The sequence below is a fragment of the Heterodontus francisci genome, chromosome 24 (assembly GCF_036365525.1).
Source record: "Heterodontus francisci isolate sHetFra1 chromosome 24, sHetFra1.hap1, whole genome shotgun sequence".
In the NCBI taxonomy this organism is placed as follows: Eukaryota; Metazoa; Chordata; class Chondrichthyes; order Heterodontiformes; family Heterodontidae; genus Heterodontus; species Heterodontus francisci.
Window position 1 is genome coordinate 62,324,272 of NC_090394.1, and position 16,293 is coordinate 62,340,564.

Below are 16,293 nucleotides of genomic sequence, written 5' to 3' on the forward strand. Positions count from 1 at the left end.
GACCACATTTAAGTACTTAATTAATTTCCTGTTCCCCTGAATCACACCTTGGAATAATGTTTTTTTTTGCATCAAAAGTAAGAAATTGTATTGTTCTTCAGCAGTAAGATAATTCACCTTATGAGTACAAAAGTTAATTGTTCCCCAAATTATCTTTTGAGATTAGAATATTCCAGAAAACATTACTATTCTAACTATTTTTTGAAAAGTACATTTCTGTATCTTCTTTGAGTGGTTAATGGTGTCAAGCTTTGAAAATATTTACATGGGATGACTCACCTGGGATTGGTGAATATGACTCAGCTTTGTGTGTCTGAAAGTTAACCTGCTTTTACCTTTCCTATGGAGTGTTTCCTGCTTTTTCAATATTTCCAATGTTTGTTCTCAATCTCTTGTTCTACACAAACAGATTGCAAACAACTGCAGCTTCTTAAATTCCAAACACTACACAATCCCTCTAAAGGTCACTTTGAAATGCTTGAACCTCTGCATGAAAGAAGTCAGACACCTGACAGGTGTGATGTATCCATCCTCCGGTAGTGAAAACATTATGTATACAAAATAAAGCTGGGCAGGTAATTTTCTGAGTTTGCAGCAGTAGTGGGGAGACCCGTTCACTGGCTATGCATATCGGAACATTGAAAGCCATTCTACCAATGATCATACATTCAAGAATGTACAACAGTATATGAACTACTCTCAACTTAATTTGCAATTATAATTAAATTCAATTGTATAACTAGCTGAGCTTTACAGACCAGGAAAGCCCTGGACTGGACTGGCCAGGAATCCCTTTTTTAAATTCTTTCATGGGATGTGAGCATTGCTAGCAGGCCAGCATTTGTTGCCCATCTCTAATTGCCCTTGAGAAGGTGGTGGTGAGCTGCCTTTTTGAACCACTGCACTCTATGTGGGGTAGGTACACTCACAGTGCTGATACGAAGGGAGTTCCAGGATTTTGACCCAGCGACAGTGAAGGAACGGTGATATAGTTCCATGTCAGGATGATCTGTGGCTTGGTGGGGAACTTGCAGTTGGTGGTGTTCCCATGCGTCTGCTGTCCTTGTCCTTCTAGGTGGTAGAGGTGGTGGGTTTGGAAGGTGCTGTTGAAGGAGTCTTGGTGAGTTGCTGCAGTGCATCTTGTAGTACAACAGTATGCACTGTTGCCACTGTACGTCGCTGGTGGAGGGAGTGAATGTTGAAGGTGGTAGATGGGGTGCCAATCAAGTGGGCTGTTTTGACCTAGATGGTGTGGAGCTTCTTGAGTGTTGTTTGAATGTCACTCATTCAGGCAAGTGGAGAGTATTCCATCACACAAGAAATGCTGGAATCACTCAGCAGGTCTGGCAGCATCTGTGGAAAGAGAAGCAGAGTTAACGTTTCGGGTCAGTGACCCTTCTTCGGAACTGACAAATATTAGAAAAGTCACAGATTATAAGCAAGTGAGGTGGGGGTGGGGCAAGAGATAACAAAGGAGAAGGTGCAGATTGGACCAGGCCACATAGCTGACCAAAAGGTCACGGAGCAAAGGCAAACAATATGTTAATGGTGTGTTGAAAGACAAAGCATTAGTACAGATTAGGTGTAAATACACTGAATATTGAACAGCAGCAAGTGCAAACCTGAAAAAAAACCTGAAAAAAACAGTGGGTAAGCAAACTGAACAAACTAAGATGAAATGAAATAAATGCAAAAAAAAATTGTAAAAAATGTAAAAAAGAATGTAAAAAAAAGGAAGAAAAAATAACTAAAAATGAAAGTAAAATGGGGGATATGTCGAGCATTCTTTGTTCCAGTCCTACTCAGGCCCCCTCCCCCAACTCTTTTTCCGGTACATTGATGACTGTATCGGTGCCGTTTCCTGCTCCCGCCCCGAACTAGAAAACTTTATCAACTTTGCTTCCAATTTCCATCCTTCTCTCACCTTTACATGGTCCATCTCTGACACTTCCCTTCCCTTCCTCGACTTCTCTGTCTCCATCTCTGGGGATAGGTTGTTTATTAATATCCTTTATAAGCCCACCGACTCCCACAGCTACCTCGACTACACTTCTTCACACCCTACCTCCTGTAAGGACTCCATTCCATTCTCCCAGTTTCTCCGTCTCCGACGCATCTGCTCTGATGATGCTACCTTCCATGACGGTGCTTCTGATATGTCTACCTTTTTCCTCAACCGAGGATTTCCCCCCACTGTGGTTGACAGGGCCCTCAACCGTGTCCGACCCATTCCCCGCACCTCTACCCTCACCCCTTCCCCTCCCTCCCAGAACCGTGACAGGGTTCCCCTTGTCCTCACTTTTCATCCTACCAGCCTCCATATCCAAAGGATCATCCTCCGCCATTTTCGCCACCTCCAGCGTGATGCCACTACCAGTCGCATCTTCCCCTCCCTTCCACTGTCAGCATTCCGAAGGGATCGTTCCCTCCGCGACACCCTGGTCCACTCCTCCATTACCCCCACCACCTCGTCCCCGTCCCAGGGCACCTTCCCCTGCAATCGCAGGAGGTGTAATACCTGCCCATTTACCTCCTCTCTCCTCACTATCCCAGGCCCCAAACACTCCTTTCAGGTGAAGCAGCGATTTACTTGTACTTCTTTCAATGTAGTATACTGTATTCGCTGCTCACAGTGTGGTCTCCTCTACATTGAGGAGACCAAGCGCAGACTGGGTGACCGCTTTGCGGAACAACTCCGCTCAGTCCGCAAGCAGGACCCTGAGCTTCCGGTTGCTTGCCATTTCAACACTCCCCCCTGCTCTCATGCTCACATCTCTGTCCTGGGATTGCTGCAGTGTTCCAGTGAACATCAACGCAAGCTCGAGGAACAGCATCTCATCCACCGATTAGGCACACTACAGCCTGCCCGACTGAACATTGAGTTCAATAATTTCAGAGCATGACAGCCCCCCATTTTACTTTCATTTTTAGTTATTTTTTCTTCCTTTTTTTTACATTCTTTTTTACATTTTTTACAATCTTTTTTTTGCATTTATTTCATTTCATCTTAGTTTGTTCAGTTTGCTTACCCACTTTTTTTCAGGTTTTTTTTCTTCAGGTTTGCACTTGCTGCTGTTCAATATTCAGTGTATTTACACCTAATCTGTACTAATGCTTTGTCTTTCAACACACCATTATCATATTGTTTGCCTTTGCTCCGTGACCTTTTGGTCAGCTATGTGGCCTGGTCCAATCTGCACCTTCTCCTTTGTTATCTCTTGCCCCACCCCCACCTCACTTGCTTATAATCTGTGACTTTTCTAATATTTGTCAGTTCCGAAGAAGGGTCACTGACCCGAAACGTTAACTCTGCTTCTCTTTCCACAGATGCTGCCAGACCTGCTGAGTGATTCCAGCATTTCTTGTTTTTATTTCAGATTTCCAGCATCCGCAGTATTTTGCTTTTATTTTAGTATTCCATCACACTCCTGACTTCCAGATGGTGGACAGGCTTTGGGGAGTCAGGAGGTGGCTTACCTGCTGCAGAATTCCCAATCTTTGATCTGCCCTTGTAGTCACAGTACATATATGGCTGGTCCAGTTCAGTTTCTGGTCAATGGTGACCCCCAGGGTGTTGATAGTGGGAGATTCAGTGATGGTAATGCCATTGAATGTCAAAGGGAGATGGTTGGATTCTCTCTTGCTGGAGATGGTTATTGCCTGGAACTTGTATGGTGCGAATGTAACTTGCCACCTATCAGCCCAAGCATGATTGTTGTCCAGGTCTTGCTGCATATGGACATGGGCTTCAGTATCTGAGGAGTTGCAGATGGTGCTGAACATTGTGCATTCATCAGCGAACATTCCCCCCTTCTGACCTTATGATGGACGGAAGGTCATTGATGAAACAGCTGAAAATGGTTGGGCCTAGGACACTATCCTGAGGAAATCCTGCAGTGATGTCCTGGGACTGAGATGATTGACCTCCAACAACCAAATCCATCTTGGTTTGTGCTAGCTATGACTCCAACCAGTGGAGAATTTTCCCCCTGAATCCCATTGACTCTAGTTTTGCTAGGGCTCCTTGATGCCACACTCGGTCAAATGCTGACTTGATGTCAAGGGCAGTCACTCTTACCTCATCTCTTGAGTTCAGCTCTTTTGTCCAGTTTTGGATCAAGGCTGTAATGAGGTCTGGAGCTGAGTGGCCCAGGTGGAATCCAAACTGAGCGTCAGTGAGCAAGTTATTTCTGAGAAAGTGGTGCTTGATAGCACTGTTGACGACCCCTTCCATTACTTTGCTGATGATAAAGAGTGGATTAAATTATGATTGCTATCCCTGCTGGAAGTGCTCATTTGTACTCTGGTTTTGAACATGGTCTGGCAATGTCCTTTAAATCTCACCACTGAATAGCCAACCAGCACTTGGTGCCCAGGGCCATCCGCAAAGAATGGACATTTGGTTGGTGTACTGGGGGCCTGGTGCCTGTGGAATCGTACTGAGTGGGGGTCAGTACCTTCCGGGAAGAGGCAAGGGACAATGGTTAAAATTAGCAACAAAAAAATTAATAAATGAAACTGTGGCATTTTTCCACCTTATGTGGAGATTCTACCACAATCTGAAAGCAGAGGTAATCTGTGCGTTGTTGACTCCACTGTTCCTTGTGTATAGCTGTTGCAATAATTTCTGGTTCCTTCAGGAGTGGAGGTGGGAGAGGAATTCCAAAGTAGGTACAGATATACTTTTGCACTTTTCTCTGGAATATGTCCTGGAGCAACAAATTTGTACTCTGCAAGAGAAAAGGGGAAGGAGTAAATTGAGCCATGCTCTGTTTCTCTGGCTCAGGCATGACCACCAGATAACTCTTTCCATCAGCTATGGCTTCCTTGCTCCAATAAAAACATTAGATCACTTTGGCGCAGGGAGGAGCTGGTAGCAAAAATACATTTTTTTCAAACAAAGCTAATTGTACAAGGCTACAGTAGCACAGGTAAGTAGAATTATTGTTTCTGCACTTGGTCTCAACTTCGTCTTCCATTGCTGATTTTCAGTGCAACCTTTTAATCATATAGGCATGGGTTTGATTAGTTCTGCAAAGGATGGTTTTGTTGGATGGCTTCTGTTAACAGAAAGTTCCATTGTGCAGTTAATGTAAGCTAATGTAGCTGTCTTGGTAAGTTGCATGTTTACCTCTTGTCACACGAGCTCAGCATTGGTATTGGCCATGGAATAGTCTGTGGCCTTTGACTTCCCAGATGAAAGAACCAACAAGCATGTTTATGAAGAAGAAAACCACGGAGGGAATGCAGTAACATTTTACATATTTCCTGCCCTGAACATCATTTTCCAATCAAGAGCAGCTGGCCTCCTCTTAGGCATCTGGCAATGACATTTAGCATCAATATGTTGGTTTACTTGATAGGCATTCCCTTCCCCTGCTGACAGAGTGGCGGACTGCAGATTTGCCATCCAAAATTCTCAACATGGTGTGCTCCCAATCTTTGCTGGTATACCAGAGGAAATGCCCAAGTGCTTTCTGTGCGAGAGGAAATCAATTCGTTGCCTTTGCCATCCTTGCATCTTTGATCTGTAAATAAAATATGGAAACGATCATGCCAATAAGAGTACATTCCACCTCCTATTCTTATAGTTTGGCTTGGTGCATAAACAAACTACAAGTGATAAACCCAAGTGCACAAGCACATCTTTCTGCAATATATTATGCAGGAGGAGGTAGAGGCTGTTTGGACGAAGACGCCTGCCTCCTTTTTAATGTTCTGAACTATTGGCTGTGGTTTTGGAAGAAATACACTTTGTAAACTTACATTCTTTACCACAAAGCAAACAATATTTCTGCCTCCTACTGTGCCTGCTGACTCAAAAGTTCCTAAGCAAGAATAGTTTTAAGTGCCACACTTTATTCAGAGTGTTCTGGTTATTTGCAAAATAACAATTCTACTGAGTCATTTTCAGTCATGTACGTGCAAATGTATGGCAACACCTGTCTATTGATGAATTGGACTTTATGAGTAAGATTATAACTTTTTTTCAAAAATATACTTTATTCATAAAATTTTTAAAAATACATTACATAACAGTTCAAATTTGACATTGTATAAAGTGCAATCGAGATCATTTTCTTTCAATACAATATGAGGTGCCTCACTGCACTTGCCTTTACAGGTTATAGTTACAAAGTACATTTACAGTTCATGTCAAACTTTCTCTGGTGCATACAGTCCGAGGGGTTTACACAGTTTCCAGCCCTTTGGTTCACTCTGGCGGGAGGGCCTTACACTGTGGCCTTTCGCCGTTGAGCCTTTGTGGCAGCTGCCCCAAGCTTTGGTGCGTCCCTCCGCATGTAGACCTGGACCTTGGAATATGCCAGTCTGCAACACTCGGTCGTGACAACTCTTTACACTGGAAGACGAGCTGGTTTCAGCAGACCAAAGAATGTCTTTCACCGAGGTGATGATCCTCCAGCAGCAGTTAATGTTTATCTTGGTGTGCGTCCCTGGGAACAGCCCGTAAAGCACTAAGACCCACGTTACGGAGCTGCTCGGGATGAGAGTATAACAGGCAGGATTTTATGCTGCCTTTCAAGATGCGGGGGGTGGGGTGGTTGGTGGGGTGGTGGAGACAAACAAAATAGCGAGAGGTGACGTTCTGGGTGTTACCCGGGCCCCCTGCCATTTTGTTCGGGCTGGGGAAAGCCGAGGACAGTCTTCCTGCCCTATGCCAATTGAGGCCTTTAAGAGCCTCAATGTCCACTTAATGGCCTTTTCTTGCCTCCACTCCAAATTTGTGAAGGACGGAAGGACCCGCCACCGTGTGGTGATGCCACCAGTTGACATCTGGCGGCCTCCAAGCAGGCATGGTGGTGGTGGGGGGGGCGGGCGGGGTGTAGGTGTAGGGCAGGTTCCCTCCTTTGGGGGCAATCCAGGGCCCCTGGAGGGCCTCCCCTGGCAGCAATGCCCCCCCAGGAAGAAACCGGCCACCCTCACTAGTCGTTAGGGCCTGCCTGCCTGGCTCTGGTGATCCCAACCCCGCCCACCTGTTCCAGGGTGGCTCTGGCACTGCAGTCCTCCTGCTGTACCGGCAGTGGCCACCACTCCCCATGGCGCTGCAGGTATGGCAGAGCCGCCGGCCTTCCAATTGGGCCAGGAGCTTGTCTCTTAAAGGGTGGGTATCCCCGATGGCGGGCACGGGGGTCTGACGGAGGGCTGAGGAAGATTGTCCCCCCACCTTCTGGCCCGCTGCCATACCCCCATCGCCAGAATAAAATCCAGCCCAACAGGCCATGATTCCATGCAGGTATTGTAAATTTTAATAATACTGTTATGACCAGGTAAGAAAGATATCTCGGGGACTCTTTCAGCCTCACCTGGTCTTATTGTAACAGGATTTAATTTTTAAACACACTGTGTTTTTAACTCCCCCTTGTTCACCACTTTCCAATTATAAGGCAAAGAAATCAGCACAAACAGGCCTTCTTAGGTTTAAAGAAGAAAAGTGAAATTTATTAAAACTTAAACTTAAACTCTAATTCGGTTAACGCCTACGGATACATGCCGGGGCCCATGCTAGCATGTATACACAATACACACATGAAAATAGAGACAGAAAAGAGCAGAAGAAAAATAAAGTGGAGAGGTTTGAGGCAATATCAGAAGAGTTTCTTGTTACTGTGCTTTGAGCTCACTGTAATCTTTTTGTAGGTAATTCTTGCTTTTCCTTGGGTCCAGTATTCTTCTAAAACCTTGTTCACTGTAGGAGACTTTTCTCTCTTTGGGTTCCTGTGTTTTCAATGGATTCCCAAGCTGGTGAGAAAGAGATAACCAGACAAGAGAGAGATTTTTCCAATCCAGGAGCAAACTGCTTTCTGAGTTTTAAAGTTCTGTGACAAGTTCAAATTCAAAACACTCCAACAGCCAGTTAGTCATGTGTATTGGGGAAGCAGGGACTGGTTCCTTAGTATGCAAAAAAGGTCTTTCCGGCGAGGGGTTTGGCAATGCCTTGTGATGGACTGTCTTTTCTTCCCAGCAACAATTTTAAGTTTTAATGTTCATGTGGCAAAATAATGTGTGCCGTATTCTTGGCCTGCATGACCATGCCTATTTTTCTGTAAGGCTTTAAAATATCAAACCTATATGAATGCACTATTCACTTATATTGACCTATTCAAATATGTGTTATTTTGTTAGTATCTCAACTCCTGGCTCCTGGTTACAGTATACAGAAGACAACATTCTGCGTGCACAGTGTGAGCGGGCTGCTTCATCAAGGCTGCGAGATGAGCTTGAAAAGCTTCTAGCTGCTACTTCAGAGGAGTTGTGGAAACAGTTTAACAATGTCAATCTTGCATTTACACATCGCATCTTTGAAATTGGAGATGCCAAGAAAAAGTTACAGATGCACCTGTCAAAGGTAAGGGCCCTTTTATAGTGTGTTGCCTGGCATATTGTTATGGGCATCAAAACACGCTTAAAACAGGCATTAGTCGTTTTGCGTATGTAAATAAGGGGCATAACGCCTGCTTGATGGCACCGTTACCAAATTAGTTTGCCCTGAGAATAGCTGGCGTCGGGCTGGCTGCATTCAGGGAAACTAAATCTGCATGTGGCTTAACCATCAGTTCTTAAGGGGACCACTAGAGACTGCCACCAAAAAGGTACGATTAAAAAAACCTACCTGAATGTGGATTCTGGAGGTGCAGGAGTGTCCCTCCCGACTCCACATCAAAACCATAGACTCCCCCTGCTGATTGCTGCCTCAACCCCTCTCACAGTCACCCTTTCCCAATAACTCCCCTGACCCCTCTTCTAGTCGCTCACCCTCCACTTCCCTTTCCGATCACTCTCTCCTCTTGCAAGCCATACCTTTGGAAAAGAAAAAACGTCCATGGTGTAAAATAGACTGCGGATTCACTTTGAGCCCATTCGGCACAACTCGTGAAGACCGATTTCACCCTGTTGGTATTTAGACAATCCCTCATATCCATGGGATGTGTATCCTACTTTGTAATTTTCTTCAAGCCACTACTGCTTAGTATATCCTGTTTATGTTCACAATAAGTCCTCATTTTCCCACCTCACTGGTACTTCTGTTTATGACACATTTGTTAACAAGACTGAATGGTTTTTGGACTGATTTGACTGACCTGCTAAACTTAAGGATCCCCTTCATTTGGATGCTGGCTGGTGAGTATATGGGAGGGTTGTTGCTCCTGTTCCTTTGCCAATGCACACACATTTTTTTCTTTTGGGAATGCAGCTTAATTTAAAAGCAGTTCTCATTTTAAAAAAAAAGTACAAATTCACTTCAGGAACAGATCTCTGTGCATCACTCCATTCACCTCAGCGAGTCTGATTCTCTGAACAGAACAATTTCCATTGCTTTTATAAGAATTGGTTGGGTTGATTTGTGATTGGCGTTGAAATGGTGTAAGCATTTGTTTTTGGCACCAAGCGAACTTGCTGTAATCGCCTGTACCTGGAAAACTAAATTTTGTGTCAAATGAAGACAACCAAAAACAATCAGTGTTTCTGTCCATAGAAAGAGTACACTTTTTCATCTAGTTCATTGACAAATATTTATCCCACAAATCATTCTTTCAGCAAATGTTTTGCCTTTTTTAATTGTGCCATTGGGAATGTATGCTTGTGCATGCTATTACTTTACCTATTCAAATCTAAGTATTGACAATGCCCTCAGTTATCCACCATGCCTCACATCAAGTCCCGAACACTCATCAGCCCTGTGTTCGCTGGTCTACATTGGCTCACAGTTAAGAAAAACCTCAATTTTAAAATTCTCATCCTTGTTTTCAAATTCCTCTATGGCCCTTTCACCCCTCCCTGTCTCTGTAATCTCCTCCAGCCACACAGCCCTCTGAGAAATCTGCTGGCCTCTAATTCTGGCCTCTTGAGAATTCCCGATTTTAATTACTCCACCACTGGTAGCTTTGTCTTCAGCTGCCCAGGCCCAAAGCTCTGGAATTTCCTCCTACTTCACTTTCCTCCTTTAAGATGCTCGTTAAAACCTACATCTTTGACCAAACTTTTGGTCATCTGCCCTAATATTTCTTTACAAGGCTTGGTGTCAAATTTTGTTTTATAACACTCCTACAAAATGCCTTGGGAGGGTTTATTATGTTAAAGACACTATATAAATACAAGTTGTGTTTGTTGTTGTGCCTAATTTTGCTCCTGCCCATTTTGCTTATTTCAATGTTCTGTTAGTATGTTCACATCTAACTTTGATTTTTACCTGTGCAAATATTGTGCAGATACTAACGACAATAAATGTTTATTTAAAGTGGATATTTTAAAATGCAGAAGAACTAGAACACTTTGTTTGCACCGGTAAAAGGGCAAGTTACCCAAAAAATTTTTGTCTGTCCTGATAATGTACAGCAGTTCCTTTACTTAAGGTAATAGTTCCTTTGGACAGCGTCACACACATCATAAGTGTGATAGAGTCATAGAGAGATACAGCACTGAAACAGACCCTTCGGCCCACCGAGTCTGTGCCGACCATCAACCACCCATTTGTACTAATCCTACATCAATCCCATGTCCTCCACCACATCCCCACCTTCCCTCAATTCTCCTACCTACACGAGGGGCAATTTACAACGGCCAATTTACCTATCAACCTGCAAGTCTTTGGCTGTGGGAGGAAACTGGAGCACCCAGCAGAAACCCACACAGTCACAGGGAGAACTTGCACACTCCGCACATGCAGTACCCAGAACCGAACCTGGGTCGCTGGAGCTGTGAGGCTGCGGTGCTAACCACTGTGCCGCCCTGTGATGTTACAATATTCAAGGACTAATTCTGAAGAGTTATGAAAAATGAACTTTGTCTTTAAAAAATGAACCTTTATCTTAAAAAGTGAACAATGGTTCAAAATATCCACAGGAGAAAAAGGGGATTAGCCTTTTCTGTATCCAAACACTCTGACAAAGACAAACGACAAATCTTCAAAACCTAAAAGTGTTGATGGAACCCATCTTATACCTATCCTAAAAGCTCTCCAGAATTGAATGTCTTCTAAAACAAAAGAGGTGTGAAGTAGCCATGACCTGGGCCATTGTGCGATCACCATGGGAAGAAAGCAGAGTGCCTTCTAACAGGAGGTGAGAGGTGACACAGTTTTACCTTAAATCTAAGACAGCCAGAAAGCGGGAGAGAGAGACTGACCCAGAAGGTGAAGCGACTTGTAACAGCTGGCGTTCCAGCAAGCCAGAAAACAGGTGTCCTGCTGAAAAAATCCGACATCTACATTATACAGCAGAGATAGCTGGATGTGAACCTCCATCTTCAATAGAGCATTCAATCAAGTGAGAAATCTACAATCATACCAGGCTTGTAACAATCTAGAACTCGAGTCTCAAGAGAATTCAACAGGTTTATCGTAACCTTTCTCACCCACTAAAAAAAAGCTTCCTTTTTCCCTGCTCTATCTGTTTCTTCTTGCGAGTGTGTCTGTGTACGAATGCGTGAGTGGATGCGGTTATGACAATTTCGGGATACGGCATATTGATTTTCTGTTTTAAAAACTTATAAGAAAACCTGTTGCTGTCTTTTTATTCGAAGAATAAAACACTATGGGGCTAAACTCTTAATATAGTTACACTTGCTGCGGTCAGGTGGAGAGTTGAACAGTGAGAACTACCCACATCACACCATGTGACCGTAAAAAATGGGGGCTCAAAGCCGGGATCTGAATTGCCAGACAAACAAGAGATTTGGAAAAAGGGAGGAAAATTGACCTCTAAAATTGTGGAAAAATAAAAAAACAGGTTTTCTTGTCGAATCATAGAACCGTAGAAAAATTATGGCACAGAAGGAGGCCATTCAGCTCATCGTGCCTGCGCCAGCCTAAAAATCTAGCCAATTTAATCCCACCTTCCTGCACCTGGTTTGTTGCCTTGTTGGTTACAGCACTTCAGGTGCATGTTCAGGTACCTTTTTAAATGAGTTGAGGGTTTCTGTCTTCACCGCCGATCCTGGCAGTGAATTCCAGCCACCACCCTCTGGGTGAAAAACTTTTTCTTCATGTCCCCTCTAATCCTCCTACCAATCACCTTAAATCTGTGCCTCCCGGTAATTGACCTCTCCGCTAGGGGAAACAGGTCCTTCCTGTCTATTTATCTAGGGCCCTCATAATTTTGTACACCTCAATTAAGTCACCCCTCTGTTCTAGGGAAAACAACCCTAGCCGATCCAATCTTTCCTCATAGCTGCAACTTTCAAGCCCTGGCAACATTCTTGTAAATCTCCTCTTCATTCTCTCCAGAGCAATTATGTCTTCCTATAATGTGGTGACCAGAACTGAACGCAATACTCCAGCTGTGGCCGAACCAGCGTTTTACACAGTTCTTGTAATTCTTCCGTTTTTCTCTACAGTGCTAGAAACAAAGGAGATGGCCACATTTAATCCTAAGGAGGTTGTAGAGCAGGGAGAGATATCCCATGCTAAGTTAAACAAATTAAGTGTTGAATATTTAAAAAGCTTAACTACAGCGGTGGGAATTACTTTCAGACTGAAAGCAAGGAAACTTGAACTGGTGAAAAGTCTAGCCAACCATTTTAAACCCACCCCTGAACTAGAAGAAAAAAGCCTAGCATCGGAGTCTGAAAAAAATTATTCTAGATAGAATCCAGTTACAGTTGAAAAGGGAAGAGCTGCAGTTTCAAAAGGAAAAAGAGGAAAGAGAGAGAAGTAGCAAGAAGGTTTGAGTTGCAAAGACTGCAAACCTTAAATGGAAATGCAACTAGTCCCTCAAACCTTATCCCAAATTCAGAGCAAAATATTGATGTGCTGAGACACTCCAGACTAGTGCCAAAATTTAATGAGGAGGAGGTTGAGTCATATTTTATATCATTTGAAAATATTGCTACCAGGCTAAAATGGCTGAAAAACTTTGAACACTCCTCTTGCAAGGTGCGTTTGTGGGTTGTGCTCGTGAAGCTATTCACTGTTATCAGAAGAAAGTTCCTCTGATTATGAACAAACTAAAACTGCAGTTCTAAATGCATATGAGCTGGTACCGGAAGTATACAGGCGGCGATTCTGACAGACCCGGAAAAGACCTACACAGACATGCATTGAATTAGAAAGAATCAAACATTTGGCTTTTGATCGCTGGATATGATCTCTCAAGCTAGAACCCTCGTATGAAAATTTGAGAAAAGTGATGTTGTTGGAAGAATTTAAAAATAACATCCCAAGTAATATAAGGACTCACATTGGAGAAGAAAGAATCACAAGAGGATGGGAAGCCGCAAAAATGGCCGCGACTATGAATTAATACATAAATCCCTAACTCCAAATAAATTTGGGTCTAGTAACTCATATAAATTAGGGTGAGCTTGCAGGGATGCAGAGGAAGCAGAAATGGGCTCGAGAGAAATGGAGAGCAAGGAAGTAAAACTCGACCAGGCTCCAGCTTTTAAAAGAAGGAACCCAGGGTATAAACCAGTAGGGGTCCGCCTGACATGTTACCAGTGTGGCAAATCTGGGGATACCCAGGCCAATTGTTGGTATGCCAAAAAACCAGCAGGAGGTGCTGCAGTCAGGCCTGTGTCTGTGGCTTTGGAAGTTATAAGCCTGGGTTCTAATATAAAGCAGGAGCAGAGCACATATAAGAACTTTTTGCACAAAGGAAAAATTACTCCTTTTGTGTCCCAGGCATCATACAAGGAGATAACCATCCGCAGGGGTACTGGTTATTTCCAAACTGGGCGGCACAGTGGTGCAGTGGTTAGCACTGCAGCCTCACAGCTCCAGCGACCCAGGTTCAGTTCTGGGTACTGCCTGTGTGGAGTTTGCAAGGTCTCTCTGTGACTGCGTGGGTTTCCTCCCACAGCCAAAGGCTTGCAGGTTGGTAGGTAAATTGGCCATTGTCCTAGTGCCCCTAGTGTAGGTAGGTGCTAGGAGAATTGAGGGAAGGTGGGGATGTGGTAGGGAATATGGGATTAATGTAGGATTAGTATAAATTGATGGTCACCACAGACTCAATGGGCTGAAGGGCCTGTTTCAGTGCTGTATGACTCTCAACCCTACTGGCAGCCAAACTGACAGAAATGTCACTGGCGAGCAGAACAAATACCACGGTATTAGTAAAAGGACTTACTGGCAAATGCCTGAAGGTTTCCTTAATTAAAATTTACCTACAGAGTAAGTTGGTCACTGGGGCAGTGACAGTCAGAATCATTCTGAGCTTACCCATGTAGGGGGGTAGACATTGCTGGGCAATGACTTGGCAGGAAGCACAGTATTGTGTCCAGAGCAGTCTATGGAGCCTGGAGAAACTGAGGGAGAAAACAAAACTCAGTACACCTGCAGAAGGCTGGGGAAGTCCCAAAAATCCCACAGGGAACAATGGAGGCAGAAGAATCTAAAAGGGCCTAGACAGAGCCAAAAAAGATTTAAAGAAGCTATGATAAAATCCAAAAAACTGAAAGAAAAGCAACCAAGATATGGTTAGCTGAAACCTTTATCAAAGATTTAAATGGGGACAAGGAAAGTTCCCAAACAGGAAAGCCAAGAGTGAGGGAGATGCCTCACCTAGTTGAAGTGCTGCAGGGGAGTGCAGTGGAAGCTGGAAAATCACCTGTGAGCAGTAGTGTCCCAGAGGGCATGGGGCAGATTAGGGAAATAAGCCTTCCCGATTGGGCACCCTGTGCTGTATGGAGGGCCGCCCCTGAATCCCCAACTGCCCTCACTGGACAACACTCTTTCCCGCCTCCTCCTCCTAAGGGACCCCCCCTTGCCTCGCTGGGACCTGGCCGATTGTCTCCGTTGAGGCCCCAAAATCTTACCTTAGTTCCAGGTCCGTCCTTCCTCTTGCTTCCGTTGGCTGGGTGTAGTCCCAGCGAGGCCACCGCTCCCGGTGGTGCTGCTCCTGGTAAGAGCTACTGGCCTGCTGATTGGCCGGCAGTTCCATTAGGCAGGAATTCCTGCCTCAAGGAGGTGAAAGTCCTGCCCAAGGCCAATTAAGGGCCTGAGGTGCGAAAAATCCCAGCGCGGCTCCCCACCTTTCGGCCGGTGGGCAGGGCATCCCGCCCAACGTAAAATTCCAGTCACCATTGAAATGATTGCAACAGAAAATGGGGGGAGGGGGATGGTTTCTATAATAGGCAGGTGTCCTGCCCCCACCAGATTACCACCTGACATGAGTATCATCTTCTATTTTCACACTGATGCATGATATTTCAAAAATGGAAGGGATACATTGAGCTTTCCATTGTGTTAAATGCATCTTAATGTTTTATGTATAATTTGCCTCATTAAACTCCACTGGAGTAAAAGGAATAGTGACAGCCATTCGCTGGTTCATTCCAATCAGGCCATGACCAATCAGAGTCAAGCCCTGGTTTAAATTTCAAACGAAGCTTGGCAGTTAACTGTCAGTCACCATAAATGGTGCATTCTCCATGGCAACACCTCTACCAATCAGAGTCCACTTGCCAACCAATCGGCACTCTCTTCTCATACAGTATATATTTGTTGCTTCCCTTACATTGGTATCCTTGTGACTTGTCCTGATGAGTGCAAGACAAAAAGCTTTGACAAAATGTCTCTATTTTCAGCAATACTCATAATCTAGAATCTAAAAGAAGGCTTAAGGAGAACTGAAAAATCTTTCTGAAGGCCAACAACAAGTTGGCTGGCAAGGATGTAGTACAAAATCTATCATTTCTCATTATTGCAATGCAAATGAGGCAAGGCGTGGCCAGTGTAACCTTCACAAGGTATCTAGAGGTGCGGCAGCATATTAAAACATTTGATCCCTTAGATACTCAAAAACCTGATTAGCAACTTTCTGGATCTGTGCAGGTTCATTCAGGTAGAATGTAATGGTGCTGAAGGTGTGCTAAAAGCCTTTCAGTCCATTGGATCTCATTTTCCCAGAATATTAACCCTCCCAACTTTCTACTACAGCTTTTAAATACTTAATCGGAGATCACAAGCGATTTGTGTTTGATGGTGAGAATCCAATCAGTGTCGACACCCTCCCTCACCACCAGTAAAATCCTCCATAGGGGAGATAGTGGAAGGAGTTGGGGGAGCAGTGTGCCCTTAGGGGCAGAGGGGGAAACAGTGCCCTGGGGGAGAGGGGCAGTATGTCATAGAATGCTAAGACAGCTGTTCACACCTATGATTTGCCACACATCAAGTCCCCAGCTTTAGCTGTGTTGCTGTGGGAATATGCCAAGCAGAGGCACAGCAGTTACCCATAGAGAGGAAGGGACAACTTGGAGGTACAGTGGTTGAAAGTATGGTGGTTTCCACAGTGGGTGGGCTTCAGCTATGCCAGCTTACTGCCCAAGTGACAAAGT

At 44.4% G+C, this 16,293-nt stretch overlaps 1 protein-coding gene across 1 annotated transcript in view; it reads left to right on the forward strand.

Annotated features, from left to right (window-relative positions):
* The window catches only part of LOC137383695 (tektin-3-like), a 56,144-nt gene that overhangs the window by 26,006 nt on the left and 13,845 nt on the right, over window positions 1–16,293 (forward strand). Inside the window, exon 6 of the mRNA XM_068056870.1 lies at window positions 8,146–8,368. Within this exon, the coding sequence (XP_067912971.1) occupies window positions 8,146–8,368 (223 nt within the window). The remainder of the gene's footprint in view (window positions 1–8,145; window positions 8,369–16,293) is intronic.